Here is a 19,994-nt window from a genome sequence, read left to right as displayed (position 1 = left end):
GCAAAGAATTTGTGGTCCTCCTAAAGTTTAGGAAAAGTTTTTAGTATTTTAAACTTTGAACATTTCTTAAATATTTAATCCTAAAGTTAAAGATTATATTTGATGATCATGTCAGTACGAATCCAAAGACATTTTAAGGTTTAAATATGTAGACCGCTCGTACGAAAAACGGAAAGGTAAGTAGGCTAGCCTAGCTACTGTGTGTGTAGCAGCCGCTTTGCGTACGCCCTCGTATGGATGGTGCCTATGTCGTCGGGCAACGGAAACGACCACAATCTTTAAGTTTTATAGCCTTAGGCCTAGAGTACTACTAAGCCTAGTGTAGTAAGTAAGGTATAAAAGCGCCTAGGTATGTATAAATAGTGCTTACTAGGCCTTGAATAGGCCTAGTACTACTCTAAAATTATTCCTTTCTTGTCTTGATACAATATTCGTGTTTAGATTTGTTGGAAAAAAGTTTTAAATTAAATAAAAATAATTCAATAAAAAAAAAATAAAAAAAAAGTATAACTGGTTTGAAATGTATCCGGCATGGTCGGTTGACTTTTGGCTATGTCAGGGAGGTAAACAAATCCCCGGCCGTATGGTACAGATATATTTGACATCTCCAGTTTACTGTTAATAATTCATGATCTACTGTTGTGTAATGTTTTTGGAATGGTCAAATGTGTGGGATTTTTTTTACTATTGCCACGGTCAACTGTGTGTCCAATTTCATATCAGAACAATTGACCATTGGTTTCATGATTAAGGAGAATGGTCGGCTTGACCGATAGAAAACAGTGAATTGGAGGCCCAGTTGACCATGATCATTGAAAATAATTTGATACATGGTCAACTGTGCCGATATTCTCTACACCTAATTATTATCCGGTATACAGTATATGGTAACCGTACTGAAAATACTAATTAATGCTGCACATAGTTGTTTTCAATCGGTAAGATTTTTAAAACGAAATAATGTCCGGAAATGCCCTGAAAATGTTATTTTTGTTTTTTTTATGCTTGGCTGAGCATGACATCCTGTATCACTGCAATACTATCTATTATCATAATACCCACATCCTATCCTTAGTTTCATTATATAATCCTAATAAAGTACTATTAGATCATTAGGTAAGGGAATTCTATTTTTTGTTTCCTCATTGAGTTGTCAGTTTATAGGAGTATATACAAACAACAACCTTGTGTTATAGTAATAAAATGATTTTAATAATTTATACCAATACCTACAAATAATTAAATTTTAACCGGAATCACTCAAACAGACAGCTACTGTAAATCAAAATGATAAAGTAGAACAGCAGAGCTTGCGAGCAACACTGGCCCTTCCTCAGTGCAAGTGTATTTGTAAAGTAATACGGTATATTTTCACGGAGCTCCTTTAGACAGTTATATTCAACAGAACTGAAGCATCAGGAAATAGTTATTACCATGCGGTAGCTTATAGTTTACTTACGGCTAATGAAAAAATGTGTATTTAGAAACTCGGACTGGCCATGCACACACCCCAAAACATGTGTGGGAAAAGAGAAAACATTTGCTGATAATATTGAGATGCATGTAGACAGTAGTTATCGTTAAATGAGCGGCGTTTTTTGTAAGAAATATTTGTTATTTATATTTATACTTTTTCTTTTTGCAGATGTTTTGGTGATGTCTCAAAACTTTATTCAAATATCGGACAGCATAGCATTAAAAAAACAATCACATTATTTTTGTAAAACAATTATTTGATGAAGGCTTTTAAATATGGATGGATCGGATGAGATTTTGTGTGGAGTAATGGTAAAAAGGTCACAAAATAAACGTGGATTAACGCCAACTAATTTCAAGAAAAGGGTTTTTTCATTGACGCCCACTCGTGTGAATTATTATGACACCACATCAAATGGGGTAAGTAACGAAGCAAATTACCTGAAAATTATTTCATTGAAATGGAATGTTTTGTTTTTTTATTTGTTTGTTTTATTAAATTTTCCACACACATCAAATAATACAGTTGTACATTCTAATAAAACATAGATTGATTATAAATTAGATTAAAAGAAACATGAGTGTGTGTGGAGGTCAAATAAGTTTAAGGCTGACCCCCATTTCAAACATTATATACTGTACATACATTATTATAATTATAGATATGCTATAACATATAGTATTTAAAATTTGCTTACTTACAATGTGCAGATTATTTATGTTATTTCTTTGCCATGGTCTAGAATGCTGCAAATAGTTAGGTGCTTTGTACTTGTCTGTATTTTTAAACTTTGTCTGTATTTTTAAACTTTGTCTGTATACTGAGCCTTCTGCGAAAACAGTCCTGTGCTGAGGAGGTATAAAGAAGAAAGATTAGTTTTGACTATTGTTTAGCCCTTCCCTTGATATATTATGTTTTATTGAGAAAGAAAGAAATAGACAATATATTTTCTTGTTTTTTTTCCCAGGTCAGGGCTCAAAAAAAGGGAAGTGTTGAGCTAAAAAATGTCAAAGTGATTCAAGAAGTTGATAGAGAGGCTTTCAGTAAACCTCATGGTATCCAGGTAAATATTGTGACAATAACAATGACAACTTCTTTTATTTTCGTTCTAATTAAAGATATACAGTACCTCTGAATTTAGACATTCCCTCTGTTAATAGGTACAGCAAAAGTTAAGATTAATTAAAATCATTAAGATTCTATAATGTATTATTTTTTAGATTTGCCATGAAGACTATAAACTTTATTTTTTTGCAAGTACAGATGATGAACGTAAAGAATGGGTCATAAAAATACAGGAATGTAAGTAAATAAATGCTTTGCAATTGTTATACGATAGGACACCACCTTTATAAGGGTGCCCTCTTCCCCTTTTCTTTTAACTGGAAGGTGTCCCCTTAATAAGCAAGCAAATCAATTTTTATTCCATAAAACTTTCTTTTTTTTTTTTAAAGATGTGTTATAAAATCAGACTTTAATTTGACCATTTTGCAGTTTTAATAAAGTTATTCACTTCTGCGGAAAAAAAACCTTAAAAAAACACAAAAGAAACAGTTAATTTTAACTAAATTTTTTTCAGGTAACTAATTTTGTTTCACTGCAGTTTTTGAATAACCATTAGGTGACATTTAAATGGCATATTCAACTTTGAAAAAAAAGAAAAATTTAGGAGGACAATATATCTTTAATATAGGTTACTGTCTCAGTGTGTCCTGAAGGAGGGGATTTACTGTAAAATAAAGAAATAATGTATGACTGACATTAGCTACGTGTGAACAATTGTTTAAAATACCTTTTCGTTTCTTTTCTCAGTGTGTCTAGAAAACCAATGCTTGTTAGATCGTTACCACAGTGGGACCTGGACAAACAAGTGGACATGTTGTGAGCAGACTCACCAAGGAGCACCTGGTTGCAAGAACTCATTCAAACATTATCAGGTATTTATAATCATTTGATGAGTCAAGTGGCTTAGCAGTTAAATCACTTCAACCAATTGACTAAAAAAGCATGTTTTTTTTTTTTATATGCATCCAACAGCGAGTAACTTGCCAAATTATTTATCAAGCTTATTAAGTTTCATTTAATTTTTTAAATTTTATTTTATGTCTTTAGGCAATGTGGCCAAGGATTACCAATAGTAAATTAATCACTGTCCTATCAGATAGGTGGTAATCCCCCTGATTCAGAGGCTATTTTGTGAACCAGTTCACCGGGGTAACCCCCTACTCTTTTCGAATAATGAACTGGGAACAGGTTATAACTGTGTACACTGGACTGGACTGGTTTATAGTCCTTATCCGAAAAGACTTGTTCCAACACCAGAACTAGGAGCGAGTCGGCCTCGAACCCTTGCCGATGTTGTTGGCTTTTTAGGTACATAACAGCGCCTCTGCCTTAACCGCTCGGCCATTTTACTCGCATTTGAGGCTTGGGGGTGTGGAGTTGAAAGAGTCGTGAGTTACAACCCTAGGTCAAGATTTAACCCTGAACCATGGCATTGGAAGGCAAGCATGTTAGCCTGGCCACCAAGCTACAGCTCCACTACAGGAGGCTCTCCTTGTCTAGAGTAGTGAAACTAGTTTACTCAAATAGCGAATTAAAATCCGAGATCCAATTACACATTATAACTTGTGTGCACTTTGATGATCCCTATCCTTTAATTCCTAACAACCACAATATTATAAAAAAGAACAGATATTTATACTTTAGAAAGAAAAAAAATGAAAACAACAAATTTCTTTGAAATATTTTTGTACCTATATTATTATTTTGCTGTATAATGAACATTTTACTGTAAAACTTTCTAGCCAATACCATTTTAATCTCCAATTAAAAAAATACATCCTATCTTTTTATATTTAACACATTTTTGTGTACCTATTTTATTATTTTGCTGTAATGAATATTTTACTGTAGAATTTTCTACCCAATACCATTTTAATTTAACACATTTTGGTCTTGTTTTTTGTTTCCTTTATATATAACAATACGTATTTGTATCTGTATTCGTACATATTGTATAAATATTTACAGTGTATCTCCTTATCAATTATGTAAAGGTCAATGACCTATGAGAACAATATTCCTTGGAAAAATAGGTTAAAGATGTTTTGTCCCCCAAAAACGTTGAATAGGTCATTTTGTAGTATTAATAAAGTTGACACTCCCTTCCGTAAAAAAAAAATATAATGTTTTCTCATATAAATGACAAAATAAATGATCAAATTCAACCAAAAATGTATTGGCTGGCAGCCAATTTGACTATTTTTTGCTTTAAATTATAGTTTTTACAGGTAAATACATTTAATTCAATTTTTATTCAAAGTGGATAAGTATTATGTAAATGTTAGAATGGCATATTGAAAATTCAAAAATGTCAAAAAAAAAATTCTTTTTTTATTTCTTTGAAATATTTTTGTACCTATATTATTATTTTGCTGTATAATAAATATTTTACTGTAAAACTTTCTACTCAATACCATTTTAATCTCCAATTCAAAAAATACATCCCATCTTTTTATATTTAACACATTTTTGTGTACCTATTTTATTATTTTGCTGTAATGAATATTTTACTGTAGAATTTTCTACCCAATACCATTTTAATTTAACACATTTTGGTCTTGTTTTTTGTTTCCTGTATATATAACAATACGTATTTGTATCTGTATTCGTACATATTGTATAAATATTTACAATGTATCTCCTTATCAATTATGTAAAGGTCAATGACCCATGAGAACAATATTCTTTGAAAAAATAGGTTAAAGATGTTTTGTCCCCCAAAAACTTTGAATAAGTCATTTTGTAGTATTAATAAAGTTGACAATCCCTTCCGTAAAAAAAAAATATAATGTTTTCTCATATAAATGACAAAATAAATGATCAAATTCAACCAAAAATGTATTGGCTGGCAGCCAATTTGACTATTTTTTGCTTTAAATTATAGTTTTTACAGGTAAATACATTCAATTCAATTTTTATTCAAAGTGGATAAGTATTATGTAAATGTTAGAATGGCATATTCAAAATTCAAAAATGTCAAATAAAAAATTATTTTTTCAAGGGAACAAGACATCTTTAATAGTCATAACAATTATTCATCATAATTATTACCCAATCATCATGATTCCTTTATATTTTTTACCCATTTTAACCACCAATGTGGTAGTAGTTCATTTCCATTTCGTTGGAATTATAAACATTTGTATTGCGATGGGAAATTCCCCTTTCTTTCCCTGTGGATTGGAGTAACCCTATACTCTACAAATAGATTACATTTCCTTCCAAGAATGTGTGAGGAATTCAAAATTCTTAAGTTACACTTCTATACTGTGAGGAAAGTGTTATGTACATGGAATTTAGTGATATAGTATATTTAAATCAATAGTTATTTATTTACTATATAGATATTTATTTATTTACACAAACCAGGAAATAAGAAAAAAATGGAATAATCATAATAATCTATTCCTGAAATTAATCATTATTAATAGTTGGGAAGAGGTTTTTAATTTTATATTTTCATGAATTTAATTTTTCTGTTTTCTTATTTTTTTTTTAGTTTTAGTTGTGAAATATACTTGTATGTATTGTTATATTTGGTTTGTGTTATTTTTACAATAGTGTAAAACATATTTTTAAAAATCTGAACATGTTTTTAACATGAAATTTATTTGTACAGTTTTTGTACAGTTTTTTTCTTTTGACATTTTTGACAAAAAAAAAATTTTATATGTGCAATTATTTATTACCAAATAAAAGTATAGTATGGTATTCATTATTGAAACTTTTTTTATTGTATTTTAAATGTGTTTGCATGGAATCAAAATTTGATTCCAGGCAAACACATTTAAAATACAATTTGTCACTTTTTGTTTAGCGATATTCTAAATGTACAGTAATGTTTGTTTGATTTGTACTTTATGTAAATCTGTTATTTTTAGATTTGTACATATTTTCTATTTGAATTAACTTTTATATGGAATTTGTTGTACTTTCATATTATAATGTAAATTTGGCGCAATTCCGATTATTCTGCAATAGCACTTATATTTTTAATAAACCAGAATTAAATTGGTATGTATCACTATCAATAAAGAATCTTAAATCTTGAACTTATATCTTTTTGCGACAGTTTGAACCAGTTGTTTCACAACATGTTGTTTCACAACACTGTGTCCCTCCCAAGATACCTATACTCCAACCTACCCACCTACCCACCAGGGCTAGTCAAAATTCTACACAGACCACACCCCAGGTTACGCACCAGGCTGCGCACCAACCATCAGGACCTGCAGTCGCACCACGCCCAGTACCAATACCACCCAAGCAAAAAGTAAGTATGACAATTATATATATTACTAGAGAATGTATCTACGTTGAAATCCTAAATATTTGAAATGTCCTATATTGTCTGATATCTTCTATCTTGTAGAGTAAGGTTTGTACAAAGAAATTAAGAATGTATTTATGTTTAAAATGCAGAAACTATTAAAGATAGTTCTTTCTTTCTTTGATTGTACTTTTTAAAATTGTTATGCAATACAAAATGTATCTCAAACCTTATCTGTTTTACAATAAAGAAAGTACTGTATCATATCTCCACCGTTATTAACCTATCTGGGTAAAATAAAGTGCTGAACTATGCTACTGTTCTACTGGTAATTTGTTTTGCTGTTAGTCGTATTTTTTTAAATAAAGAAGTCTCATTAGCCCTAGGCAAACACAAGGCTGAATCCGCAACACAAGCGAATTGACGTATCAAAAGTGATCAAAATAATCCATCGATTTTGATTGGTCGATTCCCTTGCGTTGTGGCTTGTGTCCTTGCTTGAATGAATAGTGGTTTTCAAAAAATTTCTTCTTAGTAGTTTGCTATATGATTTAATTTTTTTTCTCTAAACATATTTTTTGGGTTTTTTTGTAGACTGTTATAGCAAAGTTTGACTATGAACCTCTGCAGGATGAGGACATAGCACTAGTGAAGGGAGAAGAATATGCGATATTAGATGATTCAAGGGAATACTGGTGGAAAGCAAAGAATCAGCGTGGGTGAGTGTCAATTTGTGGTCTAGTGGTGAAGACATTTGCCCTGCAAGCAAGCAGTTCCATGTTCAAATCTCTCCAGATTCCATTTTCCACTTTTATTTATTTATTTATGGTTATTAAACCAATACTGTAAATTTGAGATCATCATTCTAATTTTCCTTATCTAGCTATAGAATAATGTGTATATTTTGTTAGAAATTTTTCTTCTAATTTCCAATAATATTCTTTTATATGTTAATCTTTTAAATAATTTGTTTTTTTTTTCTTTTTTATTCAAAATTATTAAAATTAATTTTTCTTGAACTCTGAAAGATCAGCTACTATTTCTGGAGAGTTCAGAGAAACAATAAGGAAATCATGAATTGGAGTTATAGCTTGGTGGGTTTGATGCTAGTGTCCTGTAAAATGAAAAAAAAAAATCGCCATTTGACTCCGTAATGGGTCTTTCACACCTGTTCCGGCATGGTTCCAGTCTGGCGCCGACGTGTATAATGTTTGTGAAAAGAATTGCCATTTTTTAAGAAAGTTACCAACTTGTTTTTCAGTAACACTTTCCATTAAATTTCCTTTAAATCTCCATTTATTGTTTCCCTGAACTCCATGGCAGTTTGCTAAATATAAAGAGAAATAATTATTTGTCAGTTGCTATCACCGGTATTTGTATTACAAATAAATATATTATTGTTTGTTATTAACTATGAATATCTTATTGTTCTGTAGACAATGTGGCTTTATTCCAAGTAATTATGTAGAAGAAAAGTCTATATACTCTACTGGTCTAGAAAGATATGAGTATGTATAATATATTTTATATTTATAATTTATTTATAAGTTTGTGGTGTTCAAAATGAAATCAAGTATGGGTGATTGTTTAGTATTCTTCAGAAAATGGTTGTAGTATAACATTTGAAACATTGAGACATTCTCAACCTTATTTTATTTCTTTTGGAATCACATAGTGTACCGCAAATCTTTACTAGTGTTTATTTAACCATGCAAACCTTTGAACAATATTATATTTATATTCAAAAGTGTAGCATGGTTGATTTAGTTGTATACTCACTAAATATAACTGTTTGCCTTGTCATATAATATCAATTCAAATATAAATAATATATTAAAGATATATTGTCCCCCTAAAAAATTTTTGTTGTTGAATATGTTATTTTAATGTCACATAATAGTCATTCACTCTTACAAAAAATTGGGTCTGAAAAAATGTATTTACCTGAAAAAATGTAATTTAAAGCAAAAAATGGTCAAATTGTCTGGAAGACAATGAGTTTTTGGGTAATTTAAATGTTTATTTTGTCTTTTTATAGGTGAAATAATTTTTTTCTCCCGTTTTTTTTCTTATGGAAGTGAACAACTTCATTAAAACTGCAAAATGGCCTATTCAAAGTCCGATTTTAAAAATCTTTATTTTTCATGATTTTGGGGGACAATACATCTTTAAGATTTTATGCAGATATCAGATGATTTTTTACTTTATCATATTTTATAACATAATTTTGTTCAATTTGTAGTTGGTACAATGGTACGTGGAATCGACAACGAACGGAGATTGAACTGAAATCTGAAAGCAAGGAGGGATGTTTTACTGTTCGTCCATCAAGTACTAAGGAATTATACACACTCTCTGTGTTAACTAAAGGGTTGGTGATATTTTAACTAATAAGAATTCACATTCACAAACATACATATTTTTTTCTTTTTAAATGCATCTCTCTATCTAGAGTTGCGGTAGCTAAGTGGTTAGGACAATTAATTACAGAAAAACCCAATATGAAAAATGAAAAATACTAGGGAGGATAAGGCGACATGGAAAGGATAAAGCAGAGGCTTAGTGTAATGAACTCCTAACCACTCATTCCCATACTGTCAAAAGGATTTCCTATCTATGTACCACTTACCACTATTCAGAGGTGCAAGTTAAACTTTTGTTTTGTAAATGAAATAAAAATAAGTTTTACTGTTCTTTGCTAATGGCTTTATGTCTGATTCCTTGATTTTTATTAATTTTTGTTAGAGTTGGCAATGGAGAAGATGCTGTTAGACATTACCATGTAAAGCGCAATAAACAAAATAAGTATTATATATCTGATAAACATTGCTTTCTTACAATGGAGGAACTTGTAGAGTATCATAAACACAATGCGGGAGGTAAGAATTTAGATATGAAGAGTAATAATAATTTAGATAGCGCGCATATCTACTGAAAGAGCTCTAGGCGCTAGAACAAGAAAGAGTATTTGTTTAGACAACAACAAAAAGTTTTTTTTAAATCATTTGCTTTAATCTTTATTGTTGAGCATTGTTAAATAGACTGATAATTAAAAAAAAAAACAACATTGAGTAGGCCTACATACATGCATTTATATTTTTGAGTACCGCATTATCGATAGAGAAATCGATAAATCAATATTTAAATATATAGTTTGTATAATTTGATTGAATAAATCAAAGTGGTTTTTTTTTGTGTGTACAGAACATAGATACAAAATCATATTACACATTATTAGTAATGGTCAGTTGAGAACAACATGTGTGACGTCACTGAATAAATAATAGCAAATAGTAAATAAAAAAAAGCTATACAAATTGCAATTATCCAAATACAAATATGCACCAACATTATAAAAGATATTTGTGAGGAATTGAAGATGTGTAAAAACATCATGCAAGGAAAACATATTAAAGTCAATACTTTTGTGTTTTTTTCCCAGGTTTAGTAACAAGATTGCGAAATCCACCTGGATATATACCTCCAACAACAGCTGGTCTCGGCTCAGGTAAATCTTGATAAATTGAAATAGTACATCTTTAAATATAATAAACATATACTTGTTTAATTCGTCAAGGGAACAATTCTGACATTTTAGTTCACTGACCCTATTGACCCTGTTCTCCAATTGAGTGAAATATGTCTCTTTCACTTAATTTGTTTTCCTTAGCTTAAGTGGGAATAGTGAAAGCAAGCATGTTCTTTAGCTCTGTCTACACTATCAAAACGAGTTTGACAAAAGAAGTGTGATGTGCCCAGATTTGGTAGTGATATACCCAAATATGGTAGTGATATGACATCATCATGTCCATATTGGGCACATCAATCATCACATAGAGTTTGATACTGTAGAAAGAGCTTAACGATTCTTGTTATTGTTTTAGATAAATGGGAGATCAACCCAGCCGAGTTGACTTTGCTGCGGGAGCTCGGAAGTGGTCAGTTTGGCGTAGTACGTCTCGGGAAATTAAAAAATGGAAAATTTGTTGCTGTTAAAACAATGAAGGAAGGGAGCATGTCTGAGGATGAATTCATTGAAGAGGCACAGGTTATGAAGTAAGATAATTTTGATGACATTTAGGTTCCTCTTCACCAAACGCATCCAACAGCAAGCACAAACTCGTCAGTTACAGGATAGATAAACTATTTAATAATTTATCGTGCTTATATGAATTGTAAAATATACTTTATGAACTTTTGCCGAATAAATATTATTATTATTATTATTATTATTATAAACTCATTATTATAAGTCTCATTTGAGGCTTAGGGAGTGGAGTTGAAAGAGTCGTGAGTTACAATCAGGATCGAACCCCAAACCTTGGGATTGAATGGCGTTGACCACCAATCTACAGCTCTACAACATTTAGGTTCCTCTTCACCTGGCTCACTCTCATTACAGCAGAGGGTGAGAGGGAATTTGGTAAAATGGAGTAATTTTGTAATACAATTATTCCATCCTATAATTGATCTACAGCGCATACAGATAGTATTGTTTATTCATACTTTACTTTGGAATTAACTGTGTAACATATTTGTAGGCGCCAATTATGTTTACCTGTAAAGTTGATCAAATTTAAAATCAAAACAAAACTTAAAATCAAGAAATGTGTAAACAAATGTTGGCATATCTGCTTAGTGAAGTTTATTTATTCATCAGTCACTTAAGTGTTTTGGCCAACATTCTATTTACATTAACTTACTTCCTTATCTAGTATGATGCAGTATACTAATAGCAAGGTCAATACACCTTGTGTTTGTTTTTTTTAATGAAAATACAATTTGTTACACTCCTTGTTTCAGAGAATTACAACATGAAAATCTTGTGCAATTATACGGTGTTTCTAGTAGAACAAGGCCATTGAGGATCATCACTGAATATATACCAAAAGGTAGGCACACTTGACCTACGACCTATGGCATGTTAATTTATTTTGCACATGCGTAACAACTTTAAATTCTGTATCTCAAACATTTCAATATATTTTGGTGAATATCAAATAAAATAAATAAAATATCAAAATAAATTTTTGTGCAATGACAATGATGTAATGCATAATTTATCGAGGTATCAAAACTTACTGCATTGTGTCAGCCGTGGAACTTTTGAGTTTCTTGACGTTTCGATCCATATACTTTGATCGTCCTCAGGAGTAAGAATGCAGAAAGTCCAGTTCTCAGTTTCCTTAATCATAATTTGTACCTATTAATTTATTTATCATTGTGTAAAAAATGAATTGTGGCAAGTCTGTGTATAAGTGTACAAGAAATCTGTGTCGACAGATTTTCAGAAATTAAAATTATATATTTTTTTTTATTGTGCAGGCTGTTTGCTCTTTTACTTACGGCGCCACCAAGAGTTATTAGATAAAAGTAGTTTGTTAGTGTTCATGTGCCATCAAGTGTCATCAGCAATGAAGTATTTAGAATCAAAGAAGTTTATCCATAGAGATCTTGTGAGTATTAAGCTCTGTCTACACTATCAAACTTTATGTGACAAAAAAGTGTGATATACCCAAATATGGTAGTGATATGCTTAAATATGGTAGTGATATGCTTAAATATAATATCATCATGTCCATATATGGGCACATCACATTGTTTTGCTTTACAAATGTAAAGATATATGCTATAATTTGATTGAAAAAATATTGGTGGTTTAAGGTTGGTTCTCACTAGGATGCAACCCAAGAATGTTATCCGATACGCAAGTGAATTCACCAATCAAAAGCGATGGATTATTCCAATCTCGCTTGTGATTGATCAATTCACTTGCATTGTGGATTCTAGTGGAAACCAAGCTTTAGATGCTCGTCTAATGATCCCAACTCCACTCCCAAACACTTGTTTAAGACTTTGTTTATGTAAAGCATCTCTTGTGTATATTTTTGTCGTGTAAACAGGATTTCCATCAATGAGAATAATTAACTTATGGTTATCATGGGCATTTTCCCTAAATACAGTACATTAAAATCAAACAATAATATCTATATGTCTTGGCATGTGCATTTTATTTCTGCTGACATTCATTACTACCATCAATGTAAAATTATAATTATTAATTTCTATTAAAATAATATTTCTGTAAATATATTCAACTTTAGGCCGCAAGAAATTGTTTGGTTGGTGACCGGAATATTGTAAAAGTTGCTGATTTTGGTTTAACAAGGTACAGTACAGTATTGTTGAAACTATTAATTAGTTTAAGATAATGATTAGGATAGATTTATTGATAGATTATTATCATAGTTATAATCATGACCAAATAAGGTCTGGACGTAACTCTCCTCAAGCATTTTCCATTTACTCTTCTCTCAAGGTATTATAATACTAATTATTATTACAGCAATTTTCTCCTAGTATTTTTTATGGCCATAGTGGGCCTACTTTTTCTTAAAAACTGTCATTGCATCCTGAGTTTTCCATGGTTTTTTACATATTTACAGAGGAGAACTCCAAAGTAATTAATAATTTAACAAAATTAAGAATAAAACATGATATTAATTACTAGATAGATATCCCTACTTCACAGTGGAAAATTGATCACTCATATTTGTTTTACCCCCAATCTTTTTCCATGATTTTTCGTACATTAGAAACAAATAGGCTCATATTACTAATTAACACATTAAAATAATGAATATGTTATTATTTAAAAGGTATGTTTTAGATGATGACTATACAAGTTCAGGTACTAAATTCCCAATTAAATGGACGCCGCCTGAAGTGCTTCACTATACTAGATTCAGTAGCAAGTCAGACGTGTGGTCTTTTGGTAAGTAAACTACCTACCTTGTCTACCTCGTCATCTGCCATTTGGCAGGTCCATGACAGTCTTCTTTCCCCATACTTTTTATATTTAGTGCTTGTTATTTTAGCTTTGAATATGTATTTTTATTTTTTAGTCTATCAAGCATATCAATCCTTTTCCTTCGTCTTCTTGTATTACCTTCATATCTTCCTTCTATCACAATTTTCAGTAAGTAAACTAGAAGCGACAAATAAACGCGACAATAATAATGTATATTTACATTCCAATTGGCTGTCGGTCACTCTCTCGACTACAGTGATTCCACAAGCAAGCCCTCCGTCGCTCCCTCGACTTCCCAGATTGTGTTATAACATGATCATATATCCAGTTTATGTTTTGATTTTGTTGATAAAACTTCATAAAAGCTTTAAAAAAATATATAGACAGAGAGGATCCCTAATGGATTTCAATACGGCTCACTGTACAGGTTGGTTTACGTTGTCGCATAAACATCTTGCCATTTTTACAACAGACTGGTTGTTCATTAGTACCATAGACCAAGGCAACAACAGGATGCTGAGCTCCAGAGATCAAAGGGTTTATCTGTGGCTGCGACACGATCAGTTCCACGCCCCTTAACAGACACCGTGCGCCATGGATAATATGTACATAGTACAGTACTGTGGTATTTGTTGCTGCTAGATCACAGGACTTTTACAAGTTCCTTTCTTGGCAAGGCGAGCTCAGTGTCCTGTTGTTAGATAGCCTTGCATAGACTGATCAAACACAAACGGTATATCTCCGAATATCCTTATCGCAAATAGGGGAATTAAAAAACAAAAACGCTTTTTTCTTCTCAATTATAGGTATTCTTATGTGGGAAGTGTTCTCTGGTGGCAAGATGCCGTATCCAACGATGACGAACGTTGAAGTTGTCGATCAAGTGACGCGCCATCACTACCGAATGGAACAGCCAGAAAGTTGTCCACCAGATGTTTACAGGCTGATGAGAAGATGTTGGGAAAATGTAAGTTGTCGTCGTGAGGAGGTCTGTGACAAAAATATAATATTATTCTAATAATAAATATTTTATGATAATAATTTGATAATTGATAGAAACAATACCTGCACATGATTTATTGTCATAAATTAATAATTAATATCGTCATAAATCATTACCAAAAAAGTCAAACCTAGATTAGATAAAATTTTAGTTGGTTGATTGAACCACATAAAACTTTTTTTAAAAGATTTACCATAAGATTACAAGAATGAGTTTGGGATTATGTGTACTGAAAAGGTTTTCTTTTTTTTTCAGAAACCTGAAGACCGTCCCCCTTTCTCTCAAATACATCGAACGTTAGGTAATAGTATGAGCTACACCGATGATTTTTAAGAACACTATTGATTCAGGGATTCGTGAAAATCACGCTGTTTTTGTTGTTTGTAGGGATATATGAACCAAACAGTACTGAATTGTGTGCCGATTTTCGATAAAACTACAAGCATCACATGATCAAATCAAGGTTTATTTGTCAAAAAAGAGAAACAAATTTTTTTTTACATTTTTTTTAATATCTAGCATTAAATGCATTATTTTTAAGTTCATTCAATTTCTAATCATTTTTTTCTTCAATTATTTCAATTTTAAGTCACTTTTTTTTATTGCAACTGTAAAGTATGTAAATATAAATCTGCACTTAAATTTCTATTGTTTTATTTTAACAATATTTTTATTTTGTTGTTTTTATTTTGCGAAACTAACTTAAAGGCATGAAATGTTTCTAATCTAACATTTCGTACCTTTTACCTAATGTCGGCAAATCTTCAACTTTTCAGTAAATCTTCAACTTTTCAGCAAATCTTCATTTTTAAAACCTTAAACATTTGAAACCATTTTTGTTTACAATTGTGTTTCTTCTCCACACCTTTGATAACGTTCGGGTTGGTGCGTTATATTATTATTATTTTGGTTTTTGTTGTTATAATTTTAAAAATTGTTTACAATTGTATACAATTTCGGAAATTCTGGAATCACAATATTCACATATTCACAGTATTTGTGGTTTAAATATTTAAAAAAAATAGTTTTCTGTAAAATCTGCAAGGTGCTGGTCAACTTAGTTGCTTATTGCACCCTAAAACTTAATTGAGAATGCTGGGTTGTTAAGGCTGTGCTTTAAAAACTGTAGAGTGTCAGTATTTATTTTTACAAAAATTTTAAATTAAAACTATGGGGAATTTTTTTTTTTTATTGTAAATAACTAATTTGCATATTTCCTTTTTACAGATCAAGATAAAGATTCTTTACAATAAATATTTAAAGGTATTAATACAACTTTAGTTTTTAATTTTTGTTTTGTGGATACTAATTTTATTTGCGTTTGATAACCATTGTTAATTTTAATTCTTCATTTTCATTTTTCTTTTGTTTTTTTTTAAGTTCTAACTTTTCTAATGCTTCAATTTAGCCATTGCATGCATATTAATACCATAGCTTCCGCTAATTTAGATTTAAGTAATTAAAATCTGACGTTTATTATTTGAAACCGCGACGTATTAATAATAATAATATGTTTGATTCAAGAATTCAACATTATTTCTATATTCATATCTTATCTATTATATAGTTACATTCTCCCAATTACAAACACTTTTTAATTATAGTACCATGTTGAATTAATGTTTTATCACAACAAATTTTAAAAAGCAAATTAAACTGACTTGTTTTTTTGTCACCAGTCGTTACTGTAATCTAGTTGTAAGTTTAAACTAATTGATAATGCTAAGTCAACTCTCCTTAATACGGGACACGCTTGGGCTGGCCTGATATGTCTGGTATTCTAAATTTGTGTTTTAATGGTAAAAAAGAATTTGAGCTTTTTGGACCTCAAGTTTTTTTAGGAGTTTTCAGAGTCTGGTATTGGGAGAGTTGACTGTGTTAAGGAACAATCAATTCATTTATCTGTATGCACCTCATACTATGTTTAATACATAACTGTTTTACAGATATGAAAAAGGGTGCAAAATTGTAGCAAAAACTTTAAACACGAGAGATGTACAAAATTTGAAAAATATTGAAATTAAATTACTAAATACTAAAGGTAGCAATGTATACTGAGCAATTATAAACAGTAATACAGTAAAATATCAATAATTATAATATCACATAAGTAAATAAGTAATAGAAATTAATTTTATAACTGGAATTACAATTACATGCAAAATTACCTAATTACAATTAGAATAATATGCAACATACAATACACATATGGCTTAAATGAGCCGAGCAGCCAACTTAATCTTTTTTGGGAGGATCGGTCCATATTATGTTATATATTGTTCTGTTTTTACATTACAATAGCAAATTAAACTCATAATTTAAAAGAATATATGTATAACTATTAGGCAAATAAGTTTTAAAACTTAAGGATTCCAGAAAAAAAATAAATTAAAACATCAAATCCAAAAAACTAAATTATATAGGTAGAATTTTTTCTTTGATATTTGGTTTATTTATTTCGTCTACTTGCTTGTGTCCTATCATATATTAGATTTGCAGTGTAAAAACAGTCAACTCTCCCAATATCGGACTTCCACGGGCTGGCCCTTCCTGGAAAGGAAAGTCTAATTTCAATCTATAATTTTAAGTAGTGGGAAAGAATTTGGAAATTTTTGATCTAAGGAAGATTCTTGTTTAAGTTTTAAGGAAGTTTCGTATTGAAAGAGTTAGCTTTTGGAAATTCTTATAATACCCTTTTCACATCTCCAAAATGTAACAAGTTGTAACCAGGTTTGCATAGTGTGAATACAATTTTGTGGAAAATCTCTCCTTTTGAAATCTCGAGAGAAAAACACACACTGATGAGAGGCATGCTTTTTTTCTGCGTGTGTGTATTGCCCTGGTATTAAACTCACCAATCACAGTAATCAAATAGCGCGCAACTAAGCATTCCTTCCGAGATTTCTCAGGTCTCTGGTTACAAGTTGTTACAAGTTATGCAGATGTGAAAAGGTTATTAGTTGAACTAAATGATTCCACAAAAATAGACTTAAATGTGAATGTTTTTTAGTGCATGGAAGATTGGCAAAAAGATGGTGGGGAATATAAGCAAAACAAAATACTGTGGCAAATTATTATAGATTAATTTTTACAGTTCAGGCAATATCATATAAATATATGAATATAATGATCGCATATTATACTTTTATTGACGAACACTTTTGGATCAGTGGCAACACACTCATTAGTGGTGAAGTCAACTTAAACTACATACAAATAAACATTATAAACCAAACATGTATGTATATTAATATATATTAATAATCTAATAAAGTCGGAAACATTGTCTTAATTCCATCCTGATCTTTAATATGATGTTTGTAATACGCTTGGAAAATCGGCATAAAAAATGGCGGGGAATATAAAGCACAATAAAGCACTATAACACTATATAAATTAATTAATTTTACAATTACAATTCAGGCAAAATATTATATGAAATATATTTAAATGAAATGATAACAAACGGTGATTGATATATTCTGAAAACAAATAAATAATAAATTATATAAAGTCAGGACCATTTTCTTTAATTCCATTTCTTCGAAAGTTTATACAAAATATCCTTTTGTCGGATTTAAAATATATATGTAGATTATGCAAGTTAGAAATATATATTAATTCAGAGTAGTTAGTGTAGTAGTAGTTCACTTTGTATTATTGTTTAAATCATTTTTTTTTTCAATTTTATATACCTTATTTAATGTAGTACACAATTTAATCCTTATACTATGTTATTTAAACATAATCAGTGCATCTATTGGTTATTTCTATGTTTCATAAATAGTTTACGAGAATTTTTATCATTAAAAATGATTTTTATCATTTAAAATGACATTTTTATAACAAAGAAATTTATTGTTAATAAAACTTATTTTAGAGTAAAAAATGAAGAAAAAAAACTAATACTATACTTATATTTTTACATTTGTAAATTTTGTTTTATAAGATAAAAGTTAATTATAAAATTGGTGGGGACTATATATGCAAGTGAATACATTTTTCTATTTTGCAACCATTACATATTGTATTTTTGTTTTTGTATGTAATGATAATGTTAGTGTTTATAATACATGTATTTTGGATGTATCAATAAATGTTCATGAATTTGTAACAATGTTCTTCATATCTCATTTAATTCATCTCATTGAATATATTACTAATACTGTTCTGACCCCTTTAAAGCTTGGTTCTCACTAGCAATGCATTATACGTAACATAAACAAATGCCCTTCTAATTATTGTGTTTTCCCCGCCTGTGTGAAATCAAACCCGCGATGTTGCAGCACTGTTGCATCGTCGGTTCCCACTTGGGATTATGCAATACAGTACTTTGCGTCAATACGTTGTTGTGTTTTAGCGAGAGCCACGCTTTACACATAATTAGGTTATGTTACAACAGGGATATCTATCACCAACATTGAGCCCTCTCCCTCTTTCTGATACATCATCGTCAATAAACAACATTTTAAACTTTTTTGTTACCAATTTTTTAAGTCAAACTGATTTGCTGCCCTCTGTAAATTTGGTTTTTTTTCCTATCATTGTTGTATTAATATATATCAGTCATTCATATATCCAACATAATGTACAGTAGAAGCAACTGTTTCCACAATATGGTGTCGTCCCAAAAGTGGGTTCTGTGTTGACTCTGTACTAACTTCATTGTTGTATTATGCATATCAAATTCATTATTTTCAAACTATGTATATAGTACTATTATAAAGAAAATGTTAATGTGATAGCGAATATATTTTTCTGATCATGACAAAACCATTGAGTGGAGGTGGTGGCTGTTGATGTTAAATGGCTGTAACCCAAGTCAAATCTATTTTGAAAGCGCATGAAAATGCGAAGGAGTAGAGTTGTGGCTTGGTGGTTATGATGCTTGGCTACCACTCCAAGGGTCCTGAGTTCAAGTCCCGTCACATGTCAGGATTTTTTCTAAGGACCAAATTACTCCACTCCCAAAGACTTTGTTTATGTAGAGCATCTTGTGTATATGTTTGTCTTGTGAACCTCTGAGGGTATCATAGCTGGATGGATCACCCTCATTAAATAAAGAAGAAAGTAAGTAATAATCCATAGAGAAGTAACCAGTAAGGCAACTTAGGAAGCTGACACAACCCACACCTATTTTATTGCCATTTGATAAGGTCAGGTGCCTATAAATTGTTTACCTAATTTTTCCTGCACCAATTTCGGGACCAATCGCAAACATTTTTCTTTGTATTGAAGCAAAGTGCTGTATTGCGTAATCAGAAGTGGGAACCGATGACGCAACAGTGCTACAAATATCGCAGGTTTGATTTCACGCAGGCGGGGGCAAACACAATGATTGGAAGGGCATTTTCTTACGTTGTGTATG

At 30.7% G+C, this 19,994-nt stretch overlaps 1 protein-coding gene across 2 annotated transcripts; it reads left to right on the top strand.

The window, feature by feature from the left end:
• Positions 1 to 13: 13 nt before the first annotated feature.
• On the top strand, positions 14 to 18,682 carry LOC144841989 (tyrosine-protein kinase Tec-like). Of its 2 annotated transcripts, XM_078698319.1 has the most exons (19): positions 14 to 176; positions 1,646 to 1,896; positions 2,445 to 2,540; positions 2,698 to 2,779; positions 3,290 to 3,414; positions 6,615 to 6,815; positions 7,407 to 7,531; positions 8,249 to 8,320; positions 9,055 to 9,183; positions 9,558 to 9,691; positions 10,255 to 10,320; positions 10,697 to 10,868; positions 11,616 to 11,704; positions 12,138 to 12,268; positions 12,917 to 12,981; positions 13,472 to 13,587; positions 14,430 to 14,590; positions 14,882 to 14,927; positions 15,854 to 18,682. In XM_078698319.1, exons 2-19 carry the CDS (start codon positions 1,753 to 1,755, stop codon positions 15,877 to 15,879), a joined length of 1,980 nt encoding a protein of 659 aa, XP_078554445.1. In that variant the 5' UTR covers positions 14 to 176; positions 1,646 to 1,752; the 3' UTR covers positions 15,880 to 18,682. The 2 variants fall into 2 exon arrangements, with proteins under 2 accessions (XP_078554445.1, XP_078554444.1); XM_078698318.1 differs by lacking the exon at positions 15,854 to 18,682 and having other exon boundaries at positions 14,882 to 15,227.
• Positions 18,683 to 19,994: the final 1,312 nt, after the last annotated feature.

The sequence above is a fragment of the Antedon bifida genome, chromosome 5, assembly GCF_963402885.1.
Source record: "Antedon bifida chromosome 5, ecAntBifi1.1, whole genome shotgun sequence".
Lineage (NCBI taxonomy): Eukaryota > Metazoa > Echinodermata > Crinoidea > Comatulida > Antedonidae > Antedon > Antedon bifida.
Note: the sequence above shows the minus strand (reverse complement) of the source record. Positions and strands in the feature narration are given on the sequence as shown.